Here is a 25,574-nt window from a genome sequence, read left to right as displayed (position 1 = left end):
CCCGGAGTCTTTATCACGCTCCTGATCTTCCGAACTACTGTCTGTCAATTTCTTTACTTTCTTGTACTTGTCCTTAGTAGTTCTTGTAGTGTTGGTTTTCTTTCCCGACCTGCAGACTCTTGCTATGTGTCCCATTTTCCCACATTGCCTGCATACTTTGTCCTTAAACCAGCAGTCCTTCTGATCATGGGTTGTTCTGCCGCAGCGATAGCACTTTTCTGCTCCATACGCCATTTCGTTAGCGCTGTATTCCTGTGGTTTCTGTTGTATTTCCGCAGCTCCCCGTGCTGCTGCTTCGTAGGATACTGCCATGCTGAAAGCCTGTTCTAGCGTCAGGTCCTTTTCCGAAAGTAGTCGTTTCTGGGTTCCTTCACTCTGGAGCCCGCAGGCAAACTTGTCCTGTAAGGTGTCTGCCAGTCCTGCTCCGAACTGGCAGTGCTTCGATAACTTGCGTAGTTCCGTAAGATAGTCAGCATTGCTCTCATCTTTGTGCTGTTTTCTTTTATGGAACTTGAATCTTTCTGCTATCAGCAGCGGTGTAGGGTTTAGGTGTTCCTGTAAGATATTAACAATCTCTTCAAAACTTTTCTCCATTGGTTTAGCTGGGGTAATTAAATTCCGCAATAGGCCGTACATTCTCGCGCCCATCAAATTTAATAATACCGACGCCTTCTTTCCATCGGCCACCTCATTTGCCGTGCAGTACACTTCAATTCTTTCCACATACGTGGTCCAGTCTTCTACCTCGTTGTCGAAAGCAGTGATACTGCCACTTTTCGGCATCTTTGGTGATTTATAATGGCGCCTCCCGCGCTTTTTCTTCTTCACCAATGGATTAAAATGGCGCCTTCCGCGCTTTTCCTTCTTCCCCAATGGAATAAAATGGCGCCTCCCACGCTTTTCCTTCTTCCCCTTGCTGCCACGCTGCTCCTAGCGTTCTGCAGGCTAATGGCGGCGACCCGCGGCTTCGGCGCGTCTCACTTTTCCTTCCCCTTGTTTTATTTTCGCTACACTGCCCGGTTCTTGAGCACCGACCGCGCCCTGTGCGCTCCACCCTCTCTCTCTCTTTTCCTCCCGACGACGGTGCACGGCCCCTTTGCAGAGCCGCTCGATTGAGCTCAAGCCCGCCGCAGTCCGGAAGGGTCAGCGCACTACCTGCTACCAGCACGATTTGCTGGAACACCTTGACTGGGGAGCCAAGCCCAGCTCGCCACAGCCTCTCCTGCAACTCTCCGAACTCCGAGGGATCCTTGGGCGGTTGCCCGCGGTCGACGCCCGTTGCTCTGACTTCGACCTCCAAGAAGCTTCTTCTCAGGGAAAGATCCCCGTGAGGTGATGCAGTACTGCAGGTGAGTTCGAACCTGTTCGTCGCCACTGTAGTTTCCGCGCCTTAATAATACACGGACTGCAGGCGAACAATAAAACAGGTATTTACTGAACGGAGGGTACTCTTTTATTTGGACCCAAAAAAAACCAATTCGACTGTAAATAAACAAAAGTTCAACTAAAGCTTAACAAATCAAATTAAAATTTGGTTTTCCGTGTTGATGATGCACTCCAGTCCCCGCGGCGCCCACCGGTCGCGGAAATACTCAAGCGCACCGGCGGACACCGCGTGCTCCATCTCCAGGGCCACCCGGGCGCGAACATGGCCGCGGAAGAGATGCAGGCAATCCGGCTGGACGACCCCCTCGACCGCCCGCTGCCTGGACCAATTGATGGCTCTTTTAGCCAGGCCCAGGAGCAGGCCCACAAGGAGGTCCTCCAACCTGTCCGCTCCCCTCCGCACCGGGTGACCATAGATCAAGAGCGTGGGACTGAAGTGCAACCAAAAATCGAGGAGCAGCCCCTTCAAGTAGTGAAAGAGGGGCTGCAACCTCTCACAATCCATATAAACGTGAAACACGGACTCCTCCAGGCCGCAAAAAATGCAGGCGGCCTGGGAGTCCGTGAACCTACTTAAAACCTTATTGCACGGGACCGCTCCATGCAACACCCTCCAGGCCAAGTCCCAGATGGAACAAGGGAGGACTCCCGCATAGAGAGCCCTCCATTGGGGACCTCCGCTACCGCCGGTCGGCAAAACGCCACGCCAAGGCGTGTCCGGACGGTAGACGAAGATGGCAAAGTGGAGAGTGTGCAGGAGCAGCCCGTACAGGAAACCCCTCCGCGCGGAATGAAAAGGCACGGAGGGTATTTCCTCGAGACGGCTCAAGTTGTGAGGCGCCGGTTCCCGAGGGGAGTTTCGGGGCCGGGCGCCGATGAGGAATTCCGTCCGAACGGGGGTAAGCTCGGACGGGATCGCCCCACGTGCTTGAGCCGCCTCGATACACCTAGTGGAGTCGGGGCCCAGTGCCGCTTTTACCGATTCGATGGTTTCGACCGCGAGCTGGACGTTGGCCCAGGACAGGCGCCGCGCCAGCTCCTCCGGCGCCATCCAGCCCGCTCCTCCACCATCGAGCAGGTCCCCGACTCTGGTCACCTTGCCAGCCACAGCCCTACCCTCCGCCAGCCGCCCGAACCCGTGTTCGTGGAGGTGCGGATTCCTGAGCAGCGGCTCCCGAAGGAGAGCCGCCGCTCCCGACGGGGGAGAGCTCCGCCTGGAAGCGACGTAGTTCCAAACCCATAGTAGTTCCTGGTAGAAGACAGGCAGCTCCCGCAGGCCGGCACGCCTGCTGCCCACTTTCGCAAACAGGAGCTGCGTGTCGTAATTGAGGCCATGCAGCTGGCGGAAGAAAAACGTCGCCAGCGCACACCATCTCGGAGGATTCTCGACGTACAGGTATCTCTGCAGCGTCTGAAGACGGAAAGTCGCAGCCTGGGTGCGAAGGCACACCAGCGCCTGACCGCCCTCCCTAAGCGGGAGACACAGAACCGCGGCAGAGACCCAGTGCTTCCTTTTGTCCCAGAAGAAGTCGATGAGCTTCTTCTGAATCTTGGCGACAAACGCAGGGGGAGGGATCAAAGTGACCAACCGGTACCACAACATGGCGGCCACCAGCTGGTTTATGACCAGCGCTCGACCCCTGTAGGACAACACTCGGAGCAGTCCTGTCCAGCGTCCTAGGCGAGCGGTGACTTTGGCCTCCAGCTCTTGCCAGTTCGCCGGCCAAGCATCCTCGGCAGGGCTAAGGTAGACTCCCAAATAGAGGAGGTGCGTGGTGCTCCAGGCGAAAGGCCTGAACTCCTCCGGCAGGGAGTCCACCCGCCACTGACCCACCAGGAGTCCGGAACATTTCTCCCAGTTGATCTTGGCGGAGGATGCGTCCGAGTAAATCTGCTGGCATTCCCGCATCCTCCGCAAGTCAGCGGGATCCGTGACCGTGAGGAGCACGTCATCGGCGTAAGCCGAGAGGACCACCTCCACGCCCGGCCCTTGCAGAGCCAGTCCCGTCAACCTCTTCCACAAGAGGCGCAGGAAAGGCTCCACGCAAATGGCATATAACTGACCGGACATGGGGCATCCCTGACGCACCCCCCTCCCGAAGCGAAGGGGCGCCGTCAAGGACCCGTTAACTTTAATCAGACACTCCGCGGCGGCGTACAGAAGTCGGATCCGGGCGACGAAATGCGTCCCGAACCCGAATGCGCGCAGAGTCCCGAAGAGATACTCGTGATCCACCCTGTCGAACGCCTTCTCCTGATCCAGGGAAAGGAAGGCGACCGACAGACCAGCCCTCTGGGAGTGGTGGACCAGGTCCCGGACCAGATGGATGTTATCGTGGATGGTCCGGCCCGGGACCGTGTAGGACTGGTCGGGGTGGATCATGTGGGCCAGCACGGTGCCAAGGCGAGCAGACATGGCCCTGGCAAAGATTTTATCGTCCGTGCTGAGGAGGGAGACCGGGCGCCAGTTCTTAAGGAGGCGGAGATCGCCCTTCTTAGGCAGCAGGACAATGACCGCCCTGCGCCAAGAGAGGGGCATCTCCCCGGTCGCCAAACTTTCCCCCAGGACCCGCGCGTAGTCGCCCCCCCAAGACGTCCCAGAACGCCCTGTGGAACTCCACGGTCAGCCCGTCCAGCCCCGGGGACTTTCCCCTAGAGAGCTGGCGGAGGGCACCGGTCAGCTCCGCCAGACTTAGCGGAGCGTCCAATTTTTCGGCGCCCTCCGGGCCAACCTTCGTCAGGTCCTCCCACAAAACTCTGCGCGCATCCTCGCTGGACGGATCCGGAGAGAACAGAGCCCCGTAATAGGCGCGGGTCGCCGCGCTGATTCCCTCCGGATCCGAGACCAGAGATCCGTCGTCGGCCAGCAGCCCCAAGAGCTGCTTACGGACCCCCCGTCTTTTTTCCAGCGAGTAGAAGAAGGGGGAGCCGCGGTCCAGGTCCCGCAGGAGCTGGATCCGCGACCTCACGTACGCGCCTCGGGACCCGACGAGCTGCAGGTCCTTCAGCGCGCCCTTCTCTTCGTACACCTTCCGCAGGGCCGGGTCCTCGACGACCTGACCGAGACGGGACTCCAGGTCGAGCACCTCCTTCTCCAACCGCCCGACCCGGGCCTCCCGCCTCTTGGTCGACCCCTTCGCTTACTCCTGACAGAAGAGACGGATGTGAGCCTTGCCCACATCCCACCATAGCCTCAAGGAGGGGAAGCCCCCCTGCTTCCTTCTCCAGTCGGCCCAGAATCGACGAAACGAATCCCGGAACCGTGCGTCCTCCAGCAGCAGGTTGTTAAAATGCCAGTACACGGACCTCCCCCCCGCGCGCGCAGCGGAGCGAGCTCCGCCCACACCAGGTGGTGGTCCGTGCACGGCACCGGCCGCATGGAAGCTGCCGGAACGCAGGAGACGAACGCCCGGGAAATGTAGAGGCGGTCGATTCTGGACCTTCCTCCCCCAGACCTCACACTAGTGAAGGCGCTGGAGTCGGGGTGGAGATTTCGCCAGACGTCCACCAAGTCGAAGGACCCAACCAGGTCCCTCAACTTCTCCATCGCCGCCGGGCTTCGCGGGGGACCCGAACGGTCCCTCGCCTCGAGGGTGCAGTTAAAATCCCCCCCGAGGATGACGCACTCGCCCACGTCGATGGAGCCCAAGAGAGCGGACACTTCTTCGAAGAAGCGCACTTGCTGCGCACTGGTCTGAGGGGCGTACACGTTCACTAGATGGAGCGGCACGCCCCCCAGGCGAACAGTGACATGGAGCAAGCGGCCCGGCACGTGCTCCTTGACCCCCAAGATCTCCGGCTGAAAATGCGGGGCCAGCAAGATAGCCACCCCGCTGGAATTGTTGGAGAGGTGACTCATGCTGACCCCTCCTTGCCACTCCAGGAGCCACGTGGCTTCGTCTCCCGGAACGGTGTGGGTTTCTTGCAGGAAGCACACCGCATACTTCCCGTCCCGAAGGACCGAGAAGTTATTGAATCTGCGGCGCGCCTCCCTGCTGCCGTTGATGTTGAGGCTGGCTATGGTTATCTTCATGTCAGAAGCATAGTGCAACCTCTACCTACACCTAACGGGGCGAGGAAGCGCAGCCGCTGGTCCGCCGCCACTTCCTCAGCAGCCCAGTGAGAAACGTTGTGAGCCGACGCAGCTCGAGCGGGTTCACACCCTCGTCCGCGCCCAAGATCTTAACGGCGGCGCGGACGGAATCGATGAGCAGCGCCAGCTCCGACCACCTGTCGAGGGCCAGCCGGACCTTATTGCGCTGACCCAGGCACGTGGCCATAAAATCCCGGAGTTCCCTTACGGAAATGAGGGGAGACTCGGCAAGGGGCACGAGGTCATCCATCGCCACGTCGGCGCTGGAGTCCGAATCGTCCTCCGTGCCCATCACCGAGTCCCCATCCTCCTCCAGGGGGTCGTCACCAGCGGCCAACCCGTCCGCCGCGCAGTGCGAAGCGAACGACTCGGCCGCGCCAGCCAGCCCCGCCTCCGCCCGGATCCCACCCCCAGGATCGGCGGCAGAGGATTTCTCCCTGGGCTCCTCTAGGGGTGCCGGGCCAGAAGACGGCGGCGGTTCAGAGCTCCCCTCCACCTCAGACGCCGGAACGACCAGAGAAACCGGGGAGAGAACAATTTCCAGCTCCTCCAGTACGTCCGGCACCAGAGACGCAGCCAGGGGGCCATCCTCCTCCCCGCCACCAACCTCCGACCCAGCGGACGGGGGGTTTTGAATTAAAAGCTCTACCAGGACGAGCATCCCCTGGGAGACGTCCGGGTCGCATTGGGCGAGCTCATTATCCTCGAGCTCGCCCGACCCAACCCCCAGGCTGCCCGACCCGGCGAGGGGTAACGACACCGATAAAAGGTCAACTTCAATTACTGCCGCGGGTTGTTCCGCAACCCCCCCCACGGGCAGGGTCTCATCCCCATCCCCGGGAGGCACGTGCTGGACAGACACATCTGCCTCAGCCTCCCGAGGGACAGGCGACCCCTGCCGATCGCTGGTGATGACGACAGCGCTGGGGGGGCGGGGGGGCGCAGTACCCGCGGCGGGCGACGACTCCCCCTGCTCGGAGGGACCTTCCTCCTCCCGGTCCTCCTCCTCATCCAGGGGGTCGCGCCTTCTTTTTAGCACGGAGGGAGCGAGGGAGACCTCCATGTCTGCAAAGGCCTCCTCCTCGACTCCCTCCGGCGGAGCAGGTTTGTCGGGTTCCTCGGGCCCGAGCCCGGCCGCAGGTATTGGCATTACCGCTGCGGCGGTTGCGGCCACAGGCTCGGGCACGGGGCCCCTCCCGCTCACATCTGCCCTGATCAACTCCGCGAGGAGCGCGGGTGTAAGGGGCTCAAGGGGCAAGGGCTCACCATCCACGGGGGGACCTGCCCTAAGGTGCTTCTTTTTTCCCCGCGCCTTCTTTCCGGCCGGACACGCTCCCTCCCCCCCGCCGGAGGCCTTGGTGGCATCGGCCCCCGACGTCAACCGCGCATCAGACGTACTTGACGCGTGGGCAGATCCGGGGGGAAGGGCGGCGGCGGCGGCGCCAGCCTCGGCCGCACGAGATGATCCGGCGGCCTTGGAGGCAGGGCAGTTCCTCCTGATGTGCCCCACCTCCCTGCAGGCATGGCACCTCACACCGTCCGACGTCCAAAAGGCGCGGTAGGCGGTCCCCTCGTGGAGGACGACGAACGCCCCTTCAGTGTCCTCCTCCCGCGCCAGCTGGATAAACAGCTGGCGCCGGAAGGAGAAGACGTGGCGAAGGCTGGCCTCCCGGAAGCCGAGCGGGATGGGCGTGATCCCCGACCTCACCTCCCCAAGTTGTCGCAAATGGGGAAGGAGGAGCTCACCAGGAACATAGGGCGGGACGTTGGAAATAATGATCCTCTGCGCGGTGGCCTCGAGAGGATCCACCGGCAGGAAGGTCCCGCCCACGGTGAGCCCCTTGGCGACAGCCAGGGACACCGCCCGCTCCGACCCCAGGAAGAACACAGCCTTCCCATACATTTTCGAGGCCGCGACGATGGCTGAGGGGCCGACAACCCCAGCCATGGCCTTGACGCAGGCCTCGATGGTCATAGTGGGGTGAGTGTAGCTCTTCACCCCAAGCTTTTTTGTTATTAATCGAAAAGGTGACGGGGCAGCAGGAACAGCGGGAGCAGCTGTGGCCGTGGCTACCACTCTCGCATAGGTCCCGGCTGGCCCCGCCACCGGCGAAGACGCAGTCGCCATTCTGGGGTGCTTTTTTTAAGGGCTACACTCACCCCAAGTCACAGGCCTGAAGGTGTTAATGGCCTCGGTGTATATATATTTTTTTTGTCCTCTATTGAGCAGAGGGAGCTGATTAAAATGAGGACACACCTCTCTCCTTATTGATTTAAATTGGGAGAGTGGCCTCTCCCCTCTGCTCAATTGGCAATTAATAAAATAGATGAAACTAAGGTGCCTTAGAAAGACAGGCAGAGAGAGACAAAGAGAGAGAGAGAGAGGTGGGGGGGTGGGAAGGAGGGAGGCCGCAAAGGGCAGTGTTGCCACTCAGGATGGTGGGTGGGTGTAGGCAGGGTTGCACTCTCCGATGGAAAAAGTCTTTGGTGATGGTGGTCTTCTGGCAGGGGGAGAAGACGTCTTCACCTGGAAAAGCTGGAGAAGCCCAGGCTTAGTCCTGCAACAGGTCTTAACGATGTAATTAAATTAAATTAAAGACTTCACCTTGGGCAGCTCCAAGCTCTCCCAGGGCAGGCAATAGAAGGGATGCTAATTAGTGGTGTGTGTGGCCTAGCTTTTAACAAGAGCACACACACACACACACTACACCCCTTGATGATCCGGCCTTGCTTCTTCTTTTCTCCCCCCACCTAAAATACAAAGTCTTGGGAGAGTGCCCCAAATAACACCCACCTGTAGATGTTCCGGATGAAGTTTTCTTCCCTCCTTTCAAGCAGTTGGTTTCTCTCCCCTCTCTCCCTCTCCTGAAGTGGAGGCCAAATTGGGGAGGCAGTGATAGAAAGGCCTCTCCCCTGGTTGATGTTGATGTAGGCCTCCTTTCTCCTTCTCCTCCTCTGTCCTCTCTCTCCAGGCACCTCAGTTGATGTAATGATGGTGGAGTTGGTGGTGGTGGTCCAACGTTCTCCTCCTCTTCCTGGTCAGGGGACCACCACTTTAATCCACTCTCCAAAGTCTGGCTGCTCCCTCTGCTCGTGCTTGCAGCTGAACAGAGGGTAACTTAAGACTGAAGTACAGAAGCCTGCTGTGGCTTTATATACAGGGGTGGTCACTGCCGGTACTGCAGTATAGAATCAGTTCTTCTCTTAAAGGTACATACACAACAAAAAATGTCCTACAACCAGGTAAAGGGAGGCTTTTTTCTGTGCTAACAAAATATCATTACCTGTTATGTTTAGATTGGCATTGTTCTTAAGTTTGCTCATAAAGATTTTTCATTGTGACACAGAGTGCAGTTCAAAATTGCACTCAGTTGAGGGGATTTCATGCTAACACATCTTTTGAACATAAGAAATAGGAGCAGGAGTAGGCCATTTGGCCCTTCGAGCCTGCTCCGCCATTCAATAAGATCATGGCTGATCTTCTACCTCAACTCCACTTTCCTGCACTATTCCCATATCCCTTGATTCCCTTAATATTCAAAAATCTATCGATTTTGGTTCTAACATACCAAAATGTCCATGTCTATGGGGGAGGAGGAAGGAGAAGCAGAATTGTCAATTAAAAGCTGGATAAGTTGAAGCCATCCTCCATTTTATTTTGCTAATTAAGAAGAAATAACATTTTAATGGTCTCTCAAATGGCAGGGCTTATTATTATCGTGAAATTATGTACAGATTTTTAAAGATTTTGCTATATTCTTTCAATACTCCATTCATATTATAGGCCTGCTTTTGGAAGTGGGACAGTATACATGTCTCTCGAGGCAGAGAACACTATCCATCAAGGTGGTTTCATTTCCTGTCTCTGAATGCCACTGACAGCAAAGATAAATAGTTGCCGCTGGAACCATTTGCCATCAGGTCTGCCATTTTATTCTGTCTGTCCACACAACCTATGGTCTTCCCATTACTGGCCCAAACAACTGGGATGGTCACTGGTTAATAACAGCACTTGGGAATGTAACTTTGTAACAACTGCAGATGCACAAATCTTGTGCATGCACAGTAGTTCCATTGTTGCTGTGATCTCAGAATCCATTGATCCTGCAGTGTAAACAAAGTACAAAAAGACATGATTTATGCCATTCATTTCTTTGGTGGTTTTGCTGATGGAAGAAAATCGTCAAAATTTAAAACAGTGCAAGTCTCAGTTACAGCCCATTGCAAGCTGCTTGTGTCAGATTACACGGTGAAATAAAATGGAAGGCAGCGTTACCATTATTTTCATTTCTAAATTTGAGCACTGCAGAAAGAGAAATAAATACCTTCACTTCCCAAATTCTGACAAACCATCAAAGTACAACATAGAAGGCACATAGAGGTGCCAGGGTTCCAGCATTTAAGAGGAAACCTATAACCTTAGAATGCTGGAGGCCAATAGGAAGAGATCTGTGATTCTATGCTTCTGACCATGAAAACTTCAAACTGAAACGCTGTTGGAGGTGTAATGTTAATTTCCCTCACATTATAATTGGCCCATATTTTGTTGGCATGGGGCATCACACACCATACCCCATTAGTTAGACTTTTCCCCTCATCCTTCAGCTCAAGATTGGTTTGCCCAGCAAGTGGTTGACAGTGCGAGCTCAACTACACTGAGCTGTGCCCTTCACAGGATAGCTCTTCCTCGCCACATGTTGCTGGACCATTTACACATTCGTAATGGCATGCACATTAAACTTGCTGTTATTTTGGCAGCAAAATCTAGGCCAACGTAATGTTGGTGGCAGAAGTACCGCACACTCACTACTAACAGTATATTATCATTAATGTAAAAGTGGATAAAGAAATGGAAAATTAGAAAGAAACTACAGTTTACAAAACCGGCAATACCAAACATCAAAGAAAACAAGCAGATCAAAACATGTCAGCACAGAACATCCTTAATGAATAATGAGATAACAATTACCAATATTACCAAAGGATCCTGTACAGTGTCCGGCGCTCAAAGATTATTAGCACCTCAAGGAAATAACAACCCACTGCAATAATGAGGTCTGTCAGTCAAGAATTAACTCTTTGTACTGGGGTGCAGACACAGAGGTAGAATCTAGGTGTAGATTTTCAGAGATTCCACTTCCAGAATGGAATCTCGCTTGATGGCCATTAATTTTAATGACTGGAAAACCAGGAACGCTGCAAATCAGCATGCTGATCTCCGTGCCCTACAGAGTGGGACTGATATTAACCCTTTAGTGTCGTGATAATACGGAGACCCAGAGGCACAATCCAGGCTGACTGTTTTGAAGCTACCAACAGTTATATGCTCTCATAACAAACTTTTGTTCGTGGTTTGCCAGCAGCATTCCCAAAGTTAACTGAAGTGCTTCTGTCGGTTCTGTACAGGCCAGTGAAACAATTTCATTATTGAGCAGTACAAGCCTTCCTCAGCAATTGGGGGAGGGAGGTACAAGGCCCCAGTAAGATAACTGCTGTTCATGATTTTAAAACAACTGGGCCTAGAAATTCACTATAGCCCTGTTTGGGGCGCCAGCCTCGCCAGGGCGCTAAAAGTAGTGCCCCGGAAGCAGTCGCGGCCGCCCGCCGGAAATTCAGTTGGAGCGCCCCAGAGGGAAGTGTGGCGCTACTGGAGGCGCCCCACATCCCTCTTGGGGCGCTGCAACTGAATATTGCTGCGCAACGTGCTGCAGCGCCACACGCTGCGGCACGTCGCGCTGTGGTACTGCAGGCCTCCCTCCCCTTCTTAAAGGGGAGGGGCCTTGTGCAGCGCGATCTGGGGCCCAGCTGGGCCCCCGAGGATTGCGAGTGCCGGCAAAAGAGCCCGGCACCAAGGAGAAGTGCCGGGCTCTTGGAACGCAGTCGGCACTCCGCGGGGGGGCTCAGGAGGCCGGGGACGGCAGCGCGGAGAGGTGCTGGCAGGTGGCCAGTAACAAAAATGGCCGCCCCGCACCTCTCCTTTAATTAGCGCCTCTACCGCCGCAGGTAGGCCCCCCTGAACCGGTCGCACATAGAGTCCGGCGTTAAAGCAGGGGGCGCACCTAAATATCGCGATCGGGGCACTACACACACCGATGACATCATCGGTAGCGACGCAGCGCTAACGGCTAGCGCCGCCAATAGCGTCCCGCTGAATTTAGCGGGAGGCGTGGCCAGTGGCTTCCGACCCACTTAGCGCCCTCTTAAGGTGCTAATGGGTGGCGCAGCCCACTGAATTTCAAGGCCCTGGTCTTGTGAAAGCTTGCACATGAAGTATTGTTTTATAGTGGATCCATGTGCTGGAGAACCACCTCAGGAAGTGGCTCTGCACGGTACATCAGTGGGGCAGTCTGCATCTAGAGTTGCGGAAAATCCACAGCACTTCTGGCACATTCCCACAGTAACCCTGGCAGAAGTGCACTGGAAGTGCTGGAAAGCAGGTACACCTGGTCCTGACCTTACATCAGGAGTTCTTTGTGCCATTCTAAGGGAAGGAGCCTCTGCCCACCCCAAGCAAGGTCAGCCATGTACATAGGAATCTAGGAACAGCAGTAGGCCAATCAGCTCAAGCCTGTTCTGCCATTCTATTAGATTATGACTGATCTATACCTCAACCCCATTTACCCGCCTTTGTTCCATATCGCTTGAGACCCTTGCATAACAAAATTCTATCAATCTTAGTCCTAATCATTTCAATTAACTGAGCATCCACAGACATTTTTGGGGCGAGTTTTCCAGATTTCCACTAACCTTTGTGTGAAAAAGTGCTTCCTGATTTCATTCCTAAATGGCCTAAATCTAATTCTAAGATTAGGACCTGTTGTTCTGGTTTACCACACCAGATGAAATAGTTTCTCTGTATCTACCCTATGAAAGTGTAGGAGGGGTGGGGACGAGGGCAGGGACACAGTGTCCCAACACCAGGAGGTCCCGTGTCCCCAGCCTCTCAGTAACTGGGTGGATTATCAGCAGCTGTATATCATGTGAAACCAGGTGTACTGGCCAGCCAATTATGGATGTGGACCCCACTCTGAGGGTCCAGACCTGGATCATGAAGGTAAAGGTCAGAATTTTTAAAAAATGATTTAAATGCAGCCCCTTCAAAAAGGGGGCACAGTGACGGTTGGTAGGCTACTCAACTGCTGGAGCATCACACCCAAGTCCAATCATTTCCTCAGGCACATCCCTACACATGGGTTCCCATCGGGGATCAGTGGCTAGTGATCAGGGGTGGGAGCCCTAGCTGATTCTCTCTTCCCTATTCCCTATTGAGATCAACAGTGGCCCTGGCTGAGATCAGGCAACTCAACACAGACTTGAGTATTGAGCTTGGATCTGTTCCTGGTACAGTATATACAACTCAGTTATTTACTGGTTAAACTTGCAAGCTATCAGGGGAGCAGTTCCTGTTAATTCTCTGACAAATGACTGAAGAGTAGGACTCATGCTATGTGCTCAATCAACTTTTGGAGGATGAAGACACTGAAACAATGGGATAGATGTTAAAACTTGGGCCACACAGCATATACGGGGCGGTAATGGCCTAAAGCCCCATTTACACTGGTGCACTGACTGCTGCCATCCTCAAAGAAGCATTCCACCAGGCAGCCGGAGCAACTGCCTGTTTCAGGCATTGGGTCCTTTTGATATGTAAATCAGGGTCCTATGAAGTACATTTGTAATTTTGATGGCCAACTGGGCGGAGCAGGCACTCCGCCTGCTCCGCCCAGTTTCATGCTCCGCCCAGTTTTACCGGGTCCTACAGCAGAAGAGGCACTAAAAATGTAAGTGCAAAATTATTTTTCTGAGAGCAAGAGGAGCAGCAGTGCTCTGCCAGGCTTCACAAAAGTAATGTGGGCCACTACCAACCTGGGCTCCCCTCACTCCATGATCGCCTCGCCTACCCCGGACCTACCTTCCTGCTGGTGGGACTGACCCCTGGGCTAGCCAATACTGCGTCAGACTAGAGTTGGCGAGCTGCCGTGGGATGCCCGTTTGGCACCTGCAGTCGGCCGATGGCATGGTAATGAGGCCTAGCTCTGAAAATTGAATCAAGCTTCTCGCTGGCAGGATCGGGCTGTTCAGCTGCTCCAATAGGCAACATTTATCCCACTATTTCCTCATTGAAACCTAATTATTAATTTCCTGAACCTCTCTCGCAGGTTGTCATTAATAGCCACATTTCTGGCCTGCACATTGTGAGGTGGTCACGGGAACGTTTTTCTCTGGTTGTTACCGGCAGAAATACTAAATTTTCCAAGTGGTAGGCAAGTAGATTTACCACTGGTACTAGCCATCCCTGCCTTCACAGAGAGAGGTCCAGGTCTATAATGTTTATACTGAACTGAAACAGTAAACAAGACTAGCTGAAAGGCCATCATCCAGAGTTAGAAAGAAGTTTTCACCACTGTCCATTAATATCCATTCCATCATTGAGCCACAGTCTTCGGGGAGTCTGGATAATACATTATTCATTATTACCATCTGAAGTTACAATGCAGTGCTTATAATTTCCATAAGCATTCCCTGATGAAATCAAACTGGTCCGTCTTTGCAAAAAAATGAGTTCAAGGATGTAATAAAACAGGTATTGACTGCCATTCTGTAGTTATCATTGGTAAAATATCGTCTCTCAGGTTACAGAAGAGATAATGGCCCCAATTTTATTGAGCACTGACACTAAAAATGAGCTGAACATTTTGTACCTGGCTGGCTCAACTTGCAGAAAAATGTAATTTAACACCAGTTATAGAGAGCAGTACAGGAGCACAGAAGTCACTTATGTAATGGTTGCATGTTTGACTCTGTGCTGGCTTATTCATCATATTAGTGGGAATTTACTTGGAAGAATGGGCAGTGTGTGTATCAAGTAAATACTGGAGCTCATTCCTCATTACCCACACCCACACACAGCTTTTTTCTGGGAAAAAAATTGCTTTGAATTGTAAAAGACTGTTGGCTTCATTAATTCAGGCAGTGAGTCAGACCCACACATGCTGAAGGCAAATTGGAAACGGAACATTGTGGTAATAGTCTCCTGGCTGTTTTAATACCCCATTTATATTACAGAATCATGGGCAGCGGATCATTCCCAGTTTACTTACTGCCGATTCTGCACCATTTATACGCTAGTTAGGCCACAGCTGGAATACTGTGTGCAGTTCTGGTCGCCACACTATAGGAAGGACATGATTGCATTGGAGAGGGTGCAGAGGAGATTCACCAGGATGTGACCTGGGCTGGAGCACTTCAGCTATGGAGAGAGACTGGACAGGCTGGGGTTGTTTTCCTTAGAGCAAAGGCTGAGGGGGCACCTGATTGAGGTGTACAAAATTATGTTATTGTGGCCTATATTAACTCACTTCAGGAAAGGTGAGCATAGAGGTGATTTTTCTTAACGTGTCAGTGTAGAGTTATAGATAGGGTAGATAGAAAGGAACTTTTCCCCTTAGTAGAGGGGTCAATAACCAGGGGGCATAGTTTCAAGGTAAGGGGCAGGAGGTTTAGAGGGGATTTGAGGAAAAACTTTTTCACCCAGAGGGTGGTTGGAATCTGGAACTCACTGCCTGAAAGTGTGGTAGAGGCAGGAACCCACACAACATTCTTGAAGAATTTAGATGAGCACTTGAAATGCCATAGCATACAAGGCTATGGACCAAGTGCTGGAAAATGGGATTAGAATAGACAGGGCTTGATGGCTGGCGTGGACACGATGGGCCGAAGGGCCTCTTTCTGAGCTGTATAACTCTATGGGGGAGAAATTCAGTTGTTAGCGCCAGCTGTTAGCGCCTTAAGAGGGCGATAAGTGGGGCGCGATGCGGCTAGCGCCCGGGCGCGGCGAGACCTGCGCCTCTCGCGAAATTGAGCGGACATTTAGCGGCGGCGCAAAACCGCAACGCCCGCTCAGCTGCGCGCGCAGATCCTGACGTCATTTCATGGTGCAACGCCCTTGGGGCACCCCGAACCGGAACTTCAGTGGCGCCCCCCTCCTTTCCACCTGGCACTCCCAGTGACTGGTATGGTTCCCAGACGCTGTGGGGCTGGGGGGGCGCTATTTAAAGGGGGCTCTTCCTGGCTTCTTTGTGGTAGCCATTTTTGGACCACTCCTTCTGTGAGAGAGAGAGAGATTTGCAGAGAGACAAAGGGAGAGAGCTTTCTGCATTGAGTCAGCGCTCGCAGAGGTACTTCTGGCTTCGGCCCAGAACTTTGCAGTTGGTTTGATTTTTCACTGGCATAACCTTGAGTGGCCACATACTATGGGGGCTGCAATGGGTGGAAACATTGGGTTTCTCCATTGCATTGAGAGGGCTCAGAGACGATGAGAGAGAGTGCCAATCATGGCCAGACGGAGGAGGGTCAACAGGCGTCGGCACAGGAGACCTTACCCTCCCTGGGTATTCCGCCAACAGTTCTCATACCTCAACATGTCTGAGGAGCAGTGTTTGCGGAGGCTTCGATTCAGCAGGGAGGTGGTCACTGAGCTCTGCCACCTGCTTCAGCCAGATCTGCAGCCTCAACTGAGGAGCAGGACGTCTCTGTCAGTGGCAGTGAAGGTGACAGTGGCTCTCAACTTCTATGCCACCGGCTCCTTCCAATCCGCTACTGGGGACATTGCCAATGTCTCCCAGTTCGCGGTGCATTGCTGCATCCGCCAAGTCACGAATGCCCTTTTAAAGGAGACGTCAGTACATTTCCTTCCCCATGACCCTGGACAAGCAGCAAGAGCGCGCAATGGGATTTGCAAGAATAGCGGGCTTCCCCATGGTCCAGGGTGCCATTGACTGCACGCATGTGGCTTTGCGGGCACCGCAAGAAAATGCCGAGGATTACCGCAACCGGAAGGGGTTCCATTCGTTGAACGTCCAGTTGGTGTGTGACCACAGACAGCTGATACTAGCTGTCAATGCCCGCTTTCCAGGCAGCAGCCACGACGCCTTCATCCTGCACCAGACTTCTGTGGCAGACCTTTTCGAAGCCCCGGCTCACCCAGGAGGCTGGCTTCTCGGGAACAAGGGCTATCCTCTGTGCACCTGGCTGATGACCCCGCTCCATGCGCCCAGCACCCCTGCTGAAGAACGATACAATGAGAGCCATCAAGCGACCAGGAACATCACTGAGCACACAAACGGCGTGCTAAAGCAACGGTTCTGCTGTCTGGACCATTCCGGGGGAGCCCTTCAGTACTCACCTGAGCGAGTCTCCCATTTCGTTGTAGTGTGCTGCATGCTGCATAACCTGGCAATCCTCAGGACTCAGCCACTGCCACCAGACATTGGAGCACCAGCAGAGGAGGAGGAGGAGGAGGAGGAGGAGCACCAAGACGGGAGGGAGGCACAAAGTGCAAGGGCCGTCCGTCAGCAGCTTATTGCAAGTTGGTTCTAGGCCCCCTCTGAGGGAATGGCTTGTGCCATTGAAAGAACATGAATGGAACCGTTCCACAAACCCAAGCCAGTCAAGGCAACAAATAGTTCAAAGAGCAAACATGCACAATCTGAATAAAGACACTTCTTTATTTAACAAACTGTGTGCCCTTCCCGCATGACAAATAGAGAGAAACCCCCAAAAAAGCAGTCAGACACATAACTGGCTCTCACAACCTGGAGACAATGAACAAAAGAGTAAACAAAAAATGACCACGATCCTCGGCCTTCACTAAAAAAATTAACAGCATTTTGCCACACCTCCTACTTTTTGCCCTTCGAGGGTGATCTACTTCGCTTACAAGATTGGCCCCTTCCCACCCTGCAGCTCCTCCGCAATGGGACCCCAGTGGCTGCAGCAAGGCTGGGGGAAGGCTGCTGAGTGTCAGAAACTGAGTCGGCAGATGTCCTTGAGGTACGGCCTGGACCAGCTCTGGGCCTGGAGGGCCCGGCTGCTGACTGCTCCAACTCTGCATGGGCGCCAGCAGTCTGTCCTACAGGTGGTGGCAGCTCCAGTGGAGAAGTGAGAGTGTTGACAGCAGGAATGCTGCCATCCTGACAGAGGACAGCCACTCCCTGGTCGGACGACACACTGGCACTCCCATGGGGCAGCACTGCAGCATGCGGAGCAATCTGCTGAAGCACAGACTGCTGGCCTGCTGCGGCATGGCGAGGGCCCTGGCGAATCCTGCCCGATCCAGCGAGGGTGGCAGCAGTCAGTGCTCGTGTGACCTCAATCTGCGTCTGCATCAGACCAGCCACTGACTGCATTGCACCACTAAGCACTTGTGTGGAAGCCGCCTGTGCTGCACCGAAGTCTTGCAGACTCCTTGCCTGTGCTGCACCGAAGTCCTGCAGGCTCCTTGCCAGTGCTGTGCCGAAGTCCTGGACACTCCTTGCCAGTGACTCAATGGATTCGGGCATCCTTGCGACTGCAGCCATGAGCTCAGTGTGCCTCTGCTCCGCCTGGGCGCCCATTTCAGCGAGGAGCCGCACCTCTTCTGCGCTCACTGTAGCAGGACTGGAAGCCAGACTCTCCCTCCGGGGAGAAGGCCGCCGAGCATCCCTAGCCCCCCCCCCCCCAACGTTGCTGCAGCCCGCTGGGCCCCGGAGCTTCACCCTCCTCAGACCCTTCCCCCCTGCTCCCCTCCAGGGAAGACGTGTCCCCATTATGGCCATGGGCTGCCTCGGCTGAGGGTGGCACTGATGGTCCGGCTTCCTCTTTCTCCTCGCCTTCAGAATCACTCACAGTGGCAGCTTGAGGGCCCGCCTCCTCACCTGGCAAATCAGCATCTGAAAGCAGGGAGGTACAAGAGTTGCTTTAGCGTGAGGACAGGGCAGCAGCGAGGGAGGCATGAGTGCTGCAATGCACTGTATTGATTCGATAGTGGCAAAGGATGCTGTTGTGAGGCACAAGTGGAAGGAGAGAGGTCAAAAAGGTGATGACCTTACCATTGCTGTCCAGAACGGGGTCGGCATCTCCAGTGGCGACAGGGCCAATCATCCGGCCTGCCATAACCCGCTGGACTCGCTGCTCCAGATCGCTGAGGTCTTGAAGGTGAGGCCGGCCTCCCCCGGTCCGTTGCTGCTGCCTCCTGTTATGGGCCAGCTTGCCCTGCAAGAGAAAGGACGGGCTCTGAGTACAGTGTGAAGCCCTGATCTTGGCTGCACTGCCTCCCATGGTCGAATAGCCCTTACAGTGTGAAGCCCTGATCTTGGCTGCACTGCCTCCCATGGTCGAATAGCCCTTATAGTGTGAAGCCCTGATCTTGGCTGCACTGCCTTCCATGGTCGAATAGCCCTTACAGTGTGAAGCCCTGATCTTGGCTGCACTGCCTCCCATGGTCGAATAGCCCTTACAGTGTGAAGCCCTGATCTTGGCTGCACTGCGTCCCATGGTCGAATAGCCCTTACAGTGTGTAAAGTGCTGAATGTGCGTGTGAGTTTCATGAAAGCCCCATTGGTGTTGGATGAGGGCTGGGCATTGGGGCTTTCAGGACCCTTTGGCCATAAAGTGAGGTGGACATGCAGGGATGAAGAGGATACCGAAAAGGGTACTCACCCTGACAACCCGAGTGAGGTCGTTGAACTTCTTCCTGCATTGCACAGTGGTCCTAAGCACCATGCTGCTGGAGGTCACTCTGTGAGCCACCTCCCTCCAAACTTTGCGATAGTCATTGGGCAGCGGCCTCCTGCCACTGTCCGGAAACAGGATAGATTGCCTGCGCGCCATTGCGCCAACCAGAACCTGCAGGGCCCCCTCACTGAACTGCTGCGCTCGCTCCCTGGCCCTCTCCATGGTCCTAGGCGTTAGAATGTGGCAGCAGGTCTGTCCAGGCCGAGAATCAGGGCTCCGATGCGCAGGGTGTGGCTGCAATCCAAGATCGAACCTCCCCTTTAAGAGCTGACCGGCGCCAGCGTGTCTGCGTGCAATTGCTAACTCGCCGCACCTGCGCTGCGCCCGCCCTCGGTGGTAGCGCCTCGCTTCTCCAGCTTAGCGCCTTAGGACAGTCGTGCAGCGCCTGTTTTAGCGCTCCAAGCACCTCCTGGGGCGAAGCAGGTCAATTTAGCAGTAGGTGGCGATAATTTGCGCTGGACACTAAATTTCGCACCCGCTCGAGTATAACGCCCCAAACGTGGCGATACTGAATTTCTCCCCCTATGACTCTATGACTATGACTCTACTTTTCACAACAATAGCTAACTGTGCATGTATGAGATTTGTGCATGTGCATTTGGTCCAAACATGACTCTGATTTTCACTGTCTGGTCAGGACAATCCCTAGTGTCAGGGAATGTTTGTATGAGTCAGCCATGTCAAAACTGCATTGCTAGCCTGTAAGGTTAGGCTAAGAAGGCTGCATCAACCTACATGCTAGATGTTGCTGCTGAGGTACCTTTGACCAGTCAGACGTGCACCAAAAAGCACCTTTTCAAGGGGAGTCTTCATGCCTCTAATGGCACTGGTAATGCTCAATTTACTTCAAGAGTAACCTTCAATGACATCCTTCCTATTGGAGGAAACCATGTAAAGTAAGTGGGGTATAAACTGCATAGGCAAAGCATAACTCTACACTGACACGTTAAGAAAAATCACCTCTACGCTCACCTTTCCTGAAGTGAGTTAATATAGGCCACAATAACACCACTGGTTGGAAATGCTACTGCAAGGGAAAAAAGCATATATTATGGTGGTACATACCTCTTCCCCAACAGATAAAAATGTCATAATTTTAGCCTTCTGAATGTGCAGTAATGCCCACAGACTTCATCTAACGCACACTGTCACTGACTTCTGTAACCTTTGAAACAACGGTTTACTGTTGTGAAGACCCATGTAAGCATTGGGTGACAGGGTCTTCAGCTTCTTCTAGACAAAGCTCGAGCCATGCTACGTATTTAATTATAATTTAATAATAATGGGCAACAACGATACAAATCAGAAACAGCACATCATCTTCCTACCCCTCGCTCTCTCTCCACAAAGCCTTCTGGGTTTTACCTGGCATACCCAACTTTCCTTTCCCCCATGGGTGGGAGCCGCCACAAAGCCATCTGCTCATGATTGTCACAACTGTGTTTATAAAATCATAGCTCTCCAGTGGCTGTTGATAGTTTAGAAGCTCTAATTTCCCCCTGGCAATTCCTGAGCTAGCACATCTGGCACTGCTAGTGGCAAGGAGATGCATTCTCCCTCACGGCAAAGTGTAGCCTTCCCCACAAAAACATGTTGGTAAAACACCTGTGGGATATATGCCTGTTGGAATGGGTAATGTATGGCTTCCTCTTAGAAGTCATGACGTACTGGGCAATCTGGAGTCTTTACTTGGAAGTCTACATGACCCAGAAACCACCCCCCCCCCCCCCTCCACTCCACATATACACACATCCAGATTACCCCGACCTTTGAACACCGTCACAAACCAACAGAGGCTTCCTTCTTTCGGATGAGACGTTAAGCTGAGGTTTCCTCTCAGGTGGCCGTAAAAGATCCCATGGCGCTCTTCGAAGAACAGCAGGGCAGTTCTCCCTGGTGTCCTGGCCAATATTCATCACTCATTCAACATCACTAAAAAACAGATTATCTGATGATTATCTCATTGCTATTTCTGGGAGCTTGCTGTGTGCTAAGTGACTGCTGTGTTTCCTACAATACAACAGTGACTACACTTCAAAAGTACTTCATTGGCTGTAAAACGCTTTGGGACGTCCTGAGGGCATGACAGGCGCTATATAAATGCAAGTTATTTCTTTGTTTGACAGTGTCCTGAAAGCCCCAGATCAAACCCTTTGAAATCCCTCACTATGCTATCTTGATCCTCAACATGGACCAACAAGCGAATGTACCAACGAGCCCTTCTGTAAGTACCATGAACCAAAACTATACAGTAATTTCAGATGATTAATAAATGTGTTAGTTTCTCAGAATAAAAAAAGTGAAACCCTAATTTACCTTTGACAAATGTGGGAGTTTAAACATGAATGACCTGTTTTGATATTGAGCCAAGGCTTCAGAGGATGTATTATTCAATGCATAATGAGTATAAACCTTGACATTTACATTGTTTACATTCTGCTCTTCAAAATACATCAATAATTAAGGCACAGTGAGTAGATAGTTTACTACTTGCAGTAACAGAGAAAACCAGTAAGTAGGAGTCAGTTACAGTGGATCGGGAGTGGGGTTCACAATTTGGTCAACATAGATGTGCAAACATTTATGACTGATCAAGAAGTAGGAGGCGGCAATGATGTTTAGGACAAAATAAAGAAATGCAAATAGAAAAGGATCAAATAAAGATAAGGCACTTAAGGATAAGCTTAAATGTTTTTATATTAATATAGTCAGCATTAGAATAAATCCTTGGAATTAGGGCAAAGCGCATTTAGTGAAAATATTGATATTATCATTACCTAAACATGCTTTTGAGCCAAGAAAGAATTATAGCTAAATACGAGATCTGTGAAGTTAGGCCAGAGCATCTGTGTAACAATTCATATAACAGCTATGAAATGTGGCTGTAATAATAATTGGAAGGAAATGGCAGATGCAACACTGGTCCACCAAGACTAACAGTTATATGGAGAGTTGCTTAGGCAAAGGGAGAGTAGAATTCTAGGCATTAAGACTACTTTAAGCAATATTAACTCCAGTCTGAAAATTATGACACAAGTTTAATACACAGGGTGAAGATCCTATTTATTTAAGACAGGCAGCAAATTATGAACTTGCACTCTCCAGTAGCATTATAAATAATAGCCAGATCAAGGCCTGTGCCACAATATAATTTAAATCAATCAGCTATTCAGCTGTGGCAGGACTCACTTTCAAGCCTGATTCTGTTCTCACCTTTGTATCCACACGTGTATTTTCCAGTAGGAGGTCACTGGATAGCTACTAAGTGCGGGAGTTGGATGTTTTTTTTTCCACTTCCTAGCCCAGTATCTCAACCATGTGGTTATTCTATATGTGAGTGTCACCAGGACATTTTACCATGAGAGGCATCACAATCATGTCCTCATCCAACCTCTACGCATGCACGCTGTTGAGCAAGGATCACAATGGACGGTGATTGGGGCAAATACAATGGTTGATTTTTTTTCTCTCCCCGTCCTAATGATGCAGCCAACTTTTCCATTCTTATCCATGCCCTGACAGAGATCAGCTAACTCAGCACGGACATAGGATTGTACTTGGCTCTTTCCTGTTCCACATACCCCAGTGCCACACCATGCAGTACATCATACATTGAGTCACTGATGAATTTTTCCGGATTCTTTTTAATTTATCTTATTTTTCCTTATATTTTTGTTAAATTGGTAACAATAACAAATGTCTGTTTTTCTCTCACTTTTTTGCAAGAAACCATCTGGTCTCCTTATGGAAAGTCTGAAGCCACAGTGTGTGAGGAATGATGGCTCAAACCTGGGTCCTATTGCTCTAAGGCACCACAACACCACAGAAATAACGGCTTTGCTTGTATCTTGCTTATGAACCAACATTGTGTTGGTGGAGTATGATTAGCACCTGTTCAACTGTTGTGCCTTTCAGAATACAATTCTATTGATTTATTAAAAAAATTTAATGTTGTAATAAAATTATACAGTTGCATTGCAAAGCAATGGATAATACACAAATAATAATGTGGATTCATAAATTGAGCTTCTTCTCAATTTAGGCAGTAGGTACAGCACCTCACAATAGTGAGAGCTTCCACCCACAACAAAGGTAAAAGCATTTACCTAATATTGATGATCCTAGTCATTGAAAGAAACTGTAAGGTGGTTAGTAGCAGTTAAGGCAACAATTGGGAGGGAGATGTGTAAAGTCACAAAGGTATTTTAAAAGTTTTTTTAGTCAATTTCAAATAAACATCAGCCGCTCTTCTCACCAGTAAAATTGCCTCCAATAATGTATGGGATGACACCTCCTGGCCATATTCTCTCAGCTCGTGACGTTGCAGCTCTGGGAACTCTGTTCTTCTCAATCCGACTTAAGGCTTCTGAGTTGTTCTTTTCTCTGTCCGTGGTATGTTGATCACTGTCTGAAATTAATTGTTTTTAAAATTAAAAAGTGATTTTCTCATGAATATTTTGAGTATGAATATATAATTGGTTCACATTAAACTTTTTTAATGGAATACTGTGCTGTGAAACTCTATGACTCTAATATCTTCAAGTACACAATAAATGCAATTTGTTTAATTTATTTTTCATAAGAAATGCCACCTTCTGTCAGATCATTGTTTTTCACTTTGTTTCTAAAGACTCATTAAATAGTTGCCCCTCCTCTCCTGACAATGGTAACTAATTGGCCTATATTACCATAGTGATGACACTTCAAAAGAACTTTATTGGTTGTGAAGCACTTTGGGATGTTTGGAGGATGTGAACGGTGCTATATAAATGTAATTGTTTCTTTCACGCTGCGCTATGGTTCTATTTGTACCTCACCCAAGTAGCCATTCTTCATGTGTAAGCTGACACAGTGGCCTATATTGGACAAGGCCTGAAAACGGACGGGAGCACGCCCAGCGCTATTTGCCTGTGCCCGTTCTAAGTCGTGCAGGCACCATGCAAAATTCATGCTGCCTGCTCATTTACAAGATTGTAGCACTGATCTCAGCGCTAAACGTGCTACTGATTGGCTTAGTGCTCACCTGGTTGGGGGGGGGGGGGCGGGGGAGGGCCAATATTGGGTGCAGTCTACTGGCCAATAAAGTTTGACCTAGGCTCTCTGCAATACTTAAAGGGGAGGTGCTTTGTTGCAGAAGCACCTCATTGTCGGGTGAAAGCAACACCCAAGAGAAAGGGCAAAAGGTTTTTCAGGTGCGGCACTGGAAGCCTTGGTTCTGAGGGTCCAGTGACGATGGGATGTCCAGTACTGCATGGGGGCAAAAGGCCTTCAAGGCTGAACAGCAGAAGGATCTGGGAGGAGATTGCTCAATCCGTCACTGTGGTGAATGTTGTCCCCAGGACCTGGATCCAGTGCCACAAAAAGTTTAATGATCTCACACGGCTGGTCAAGGTGAGTGAAGGCTTCAGCATATGCCATATCCCACCATCTGCACCATTAGCCTCACACACTGCTCAATGCACCACACCCCCATCACCCACCTACCAACATTTTTTAGCTATCACCACTCATACCTCAATCATGGCTTCACTTCACCCTCACACACTTACCATTGCTGCAACACTCACACCCACATCTCACACCTTGCACACACTGCCAATTATTCAACCATGGCAGGTACTTTACCCCAACACATTGCACTAGACTCACTGACACATTTCCATTTCTCTTGCAGGCAAAGGTGGAAAGAGCAACAGAAGATGGGAGGTGACCAAGTGGGGGTTTAAGAACCTAACTGACCCAGAGGAATCAGTGTTTTAAATAATTGGAGGGGCTGTGACAAAGTCCATGGTGAGTGACAAAGTGGAAGGCATCGCTGATGATGACGGTATGCTCATACCTAATCCTTCTTCTCACATCCCACAAGCTTTTCTCACTTACCAGTTTCCTCCTCCTCCGGTGGTGGTCCTGGAACCCATGGTGGCAAGGGCTGTGCATTCATGATGGCTAAGTTGTGGAGCATGCAGCAGACCACCACAAAATCAGACACCTGCTCCAGCATGTACCGGAGGGCTCCTCCTGAGTGGTCAAGGCAGCGGAACCATTGTTTGAGCACTCTGATGGTCTGCTCGATGACGTTCCTTGTGGCAGCATGGCTTTCATTACATGAGTGCTGGCCACAGGTGGTGGGTTGGGGAGGGGAGTCATCAGCCATGTGTAGAGCAGATAGCCCTTGTTTTCGAGCAGCCACCCTCAGGTTTGACATGGTGGCTGGAAGATTGCTGGCACACTGGACCGGCGCAGGATGAAAGGATCATGATTGCTGCCAGGATAGTGGGCATTCTACATCATGATATGCTGGGCATGATCGCACAACAACTGCACATTAAGTGAGTGGTAGCCTTTGCGGTGACAGAACATCTCAGGATTGGTTTACGCCACCCGCAAAGTCACGCGTGTGCAGTCGATGGCGCCCTGCACCATGGGGAAGCCCACAATCCTGGCAAAGCCACATGCGCACTTATCCTGCTTCTCTCTGCTCAAAGAGAAGACAATGAAGTCCCTTCTCCTGGAGTAGAGAGCCTCTGTGACCTCCCAGATG

At 51.9% G+C, this 25,574-nt stretch overlaps 1 protein-coding gene across 2 annotated transcripts in view; it reads right to left on the bottom strand.

The window, feature by feature from the left end:
- The window catches only part of tll1 (tolloid-like 1), a 414,199-nt gene that overhangs the window by 187,624 nt on the left and 201,001 nt on the right, over positions 1-25,574 (bottom strand). For both annotated transcript variants that reach the window (XM_085962033.1, XM_085962042.1), the window contains one exon: positions 23,289-23,441. In XM_085962033.1, coding sequence (XP_085818159.1) covers positions 23,289-23,441 — 153 coding nt within the window. The remainder of the gene's footprint in view (positions 1-23,288; positions 23,442-25,574) is intronic.

Source organism: Somniosus microcephalus, chromosome 2 (assembly GCF_052327205.1).
Source record: "Somniosus microcephalus isolate GS21.2 chromosome 2, FLI_Smic_1.0, whole genome shotgun sequence".
Lineage (NCBI taxonomy): Eukaryota > Metazoa > Chordata > Chondrichthyes > Squaliformes > Somniosidae > Somniosus > Somniosus microcephalus.
Note: the sequence above shows the minus strand (reverse complement) of the source record. Positions and strands in the feature narration are given on the sequence as shown.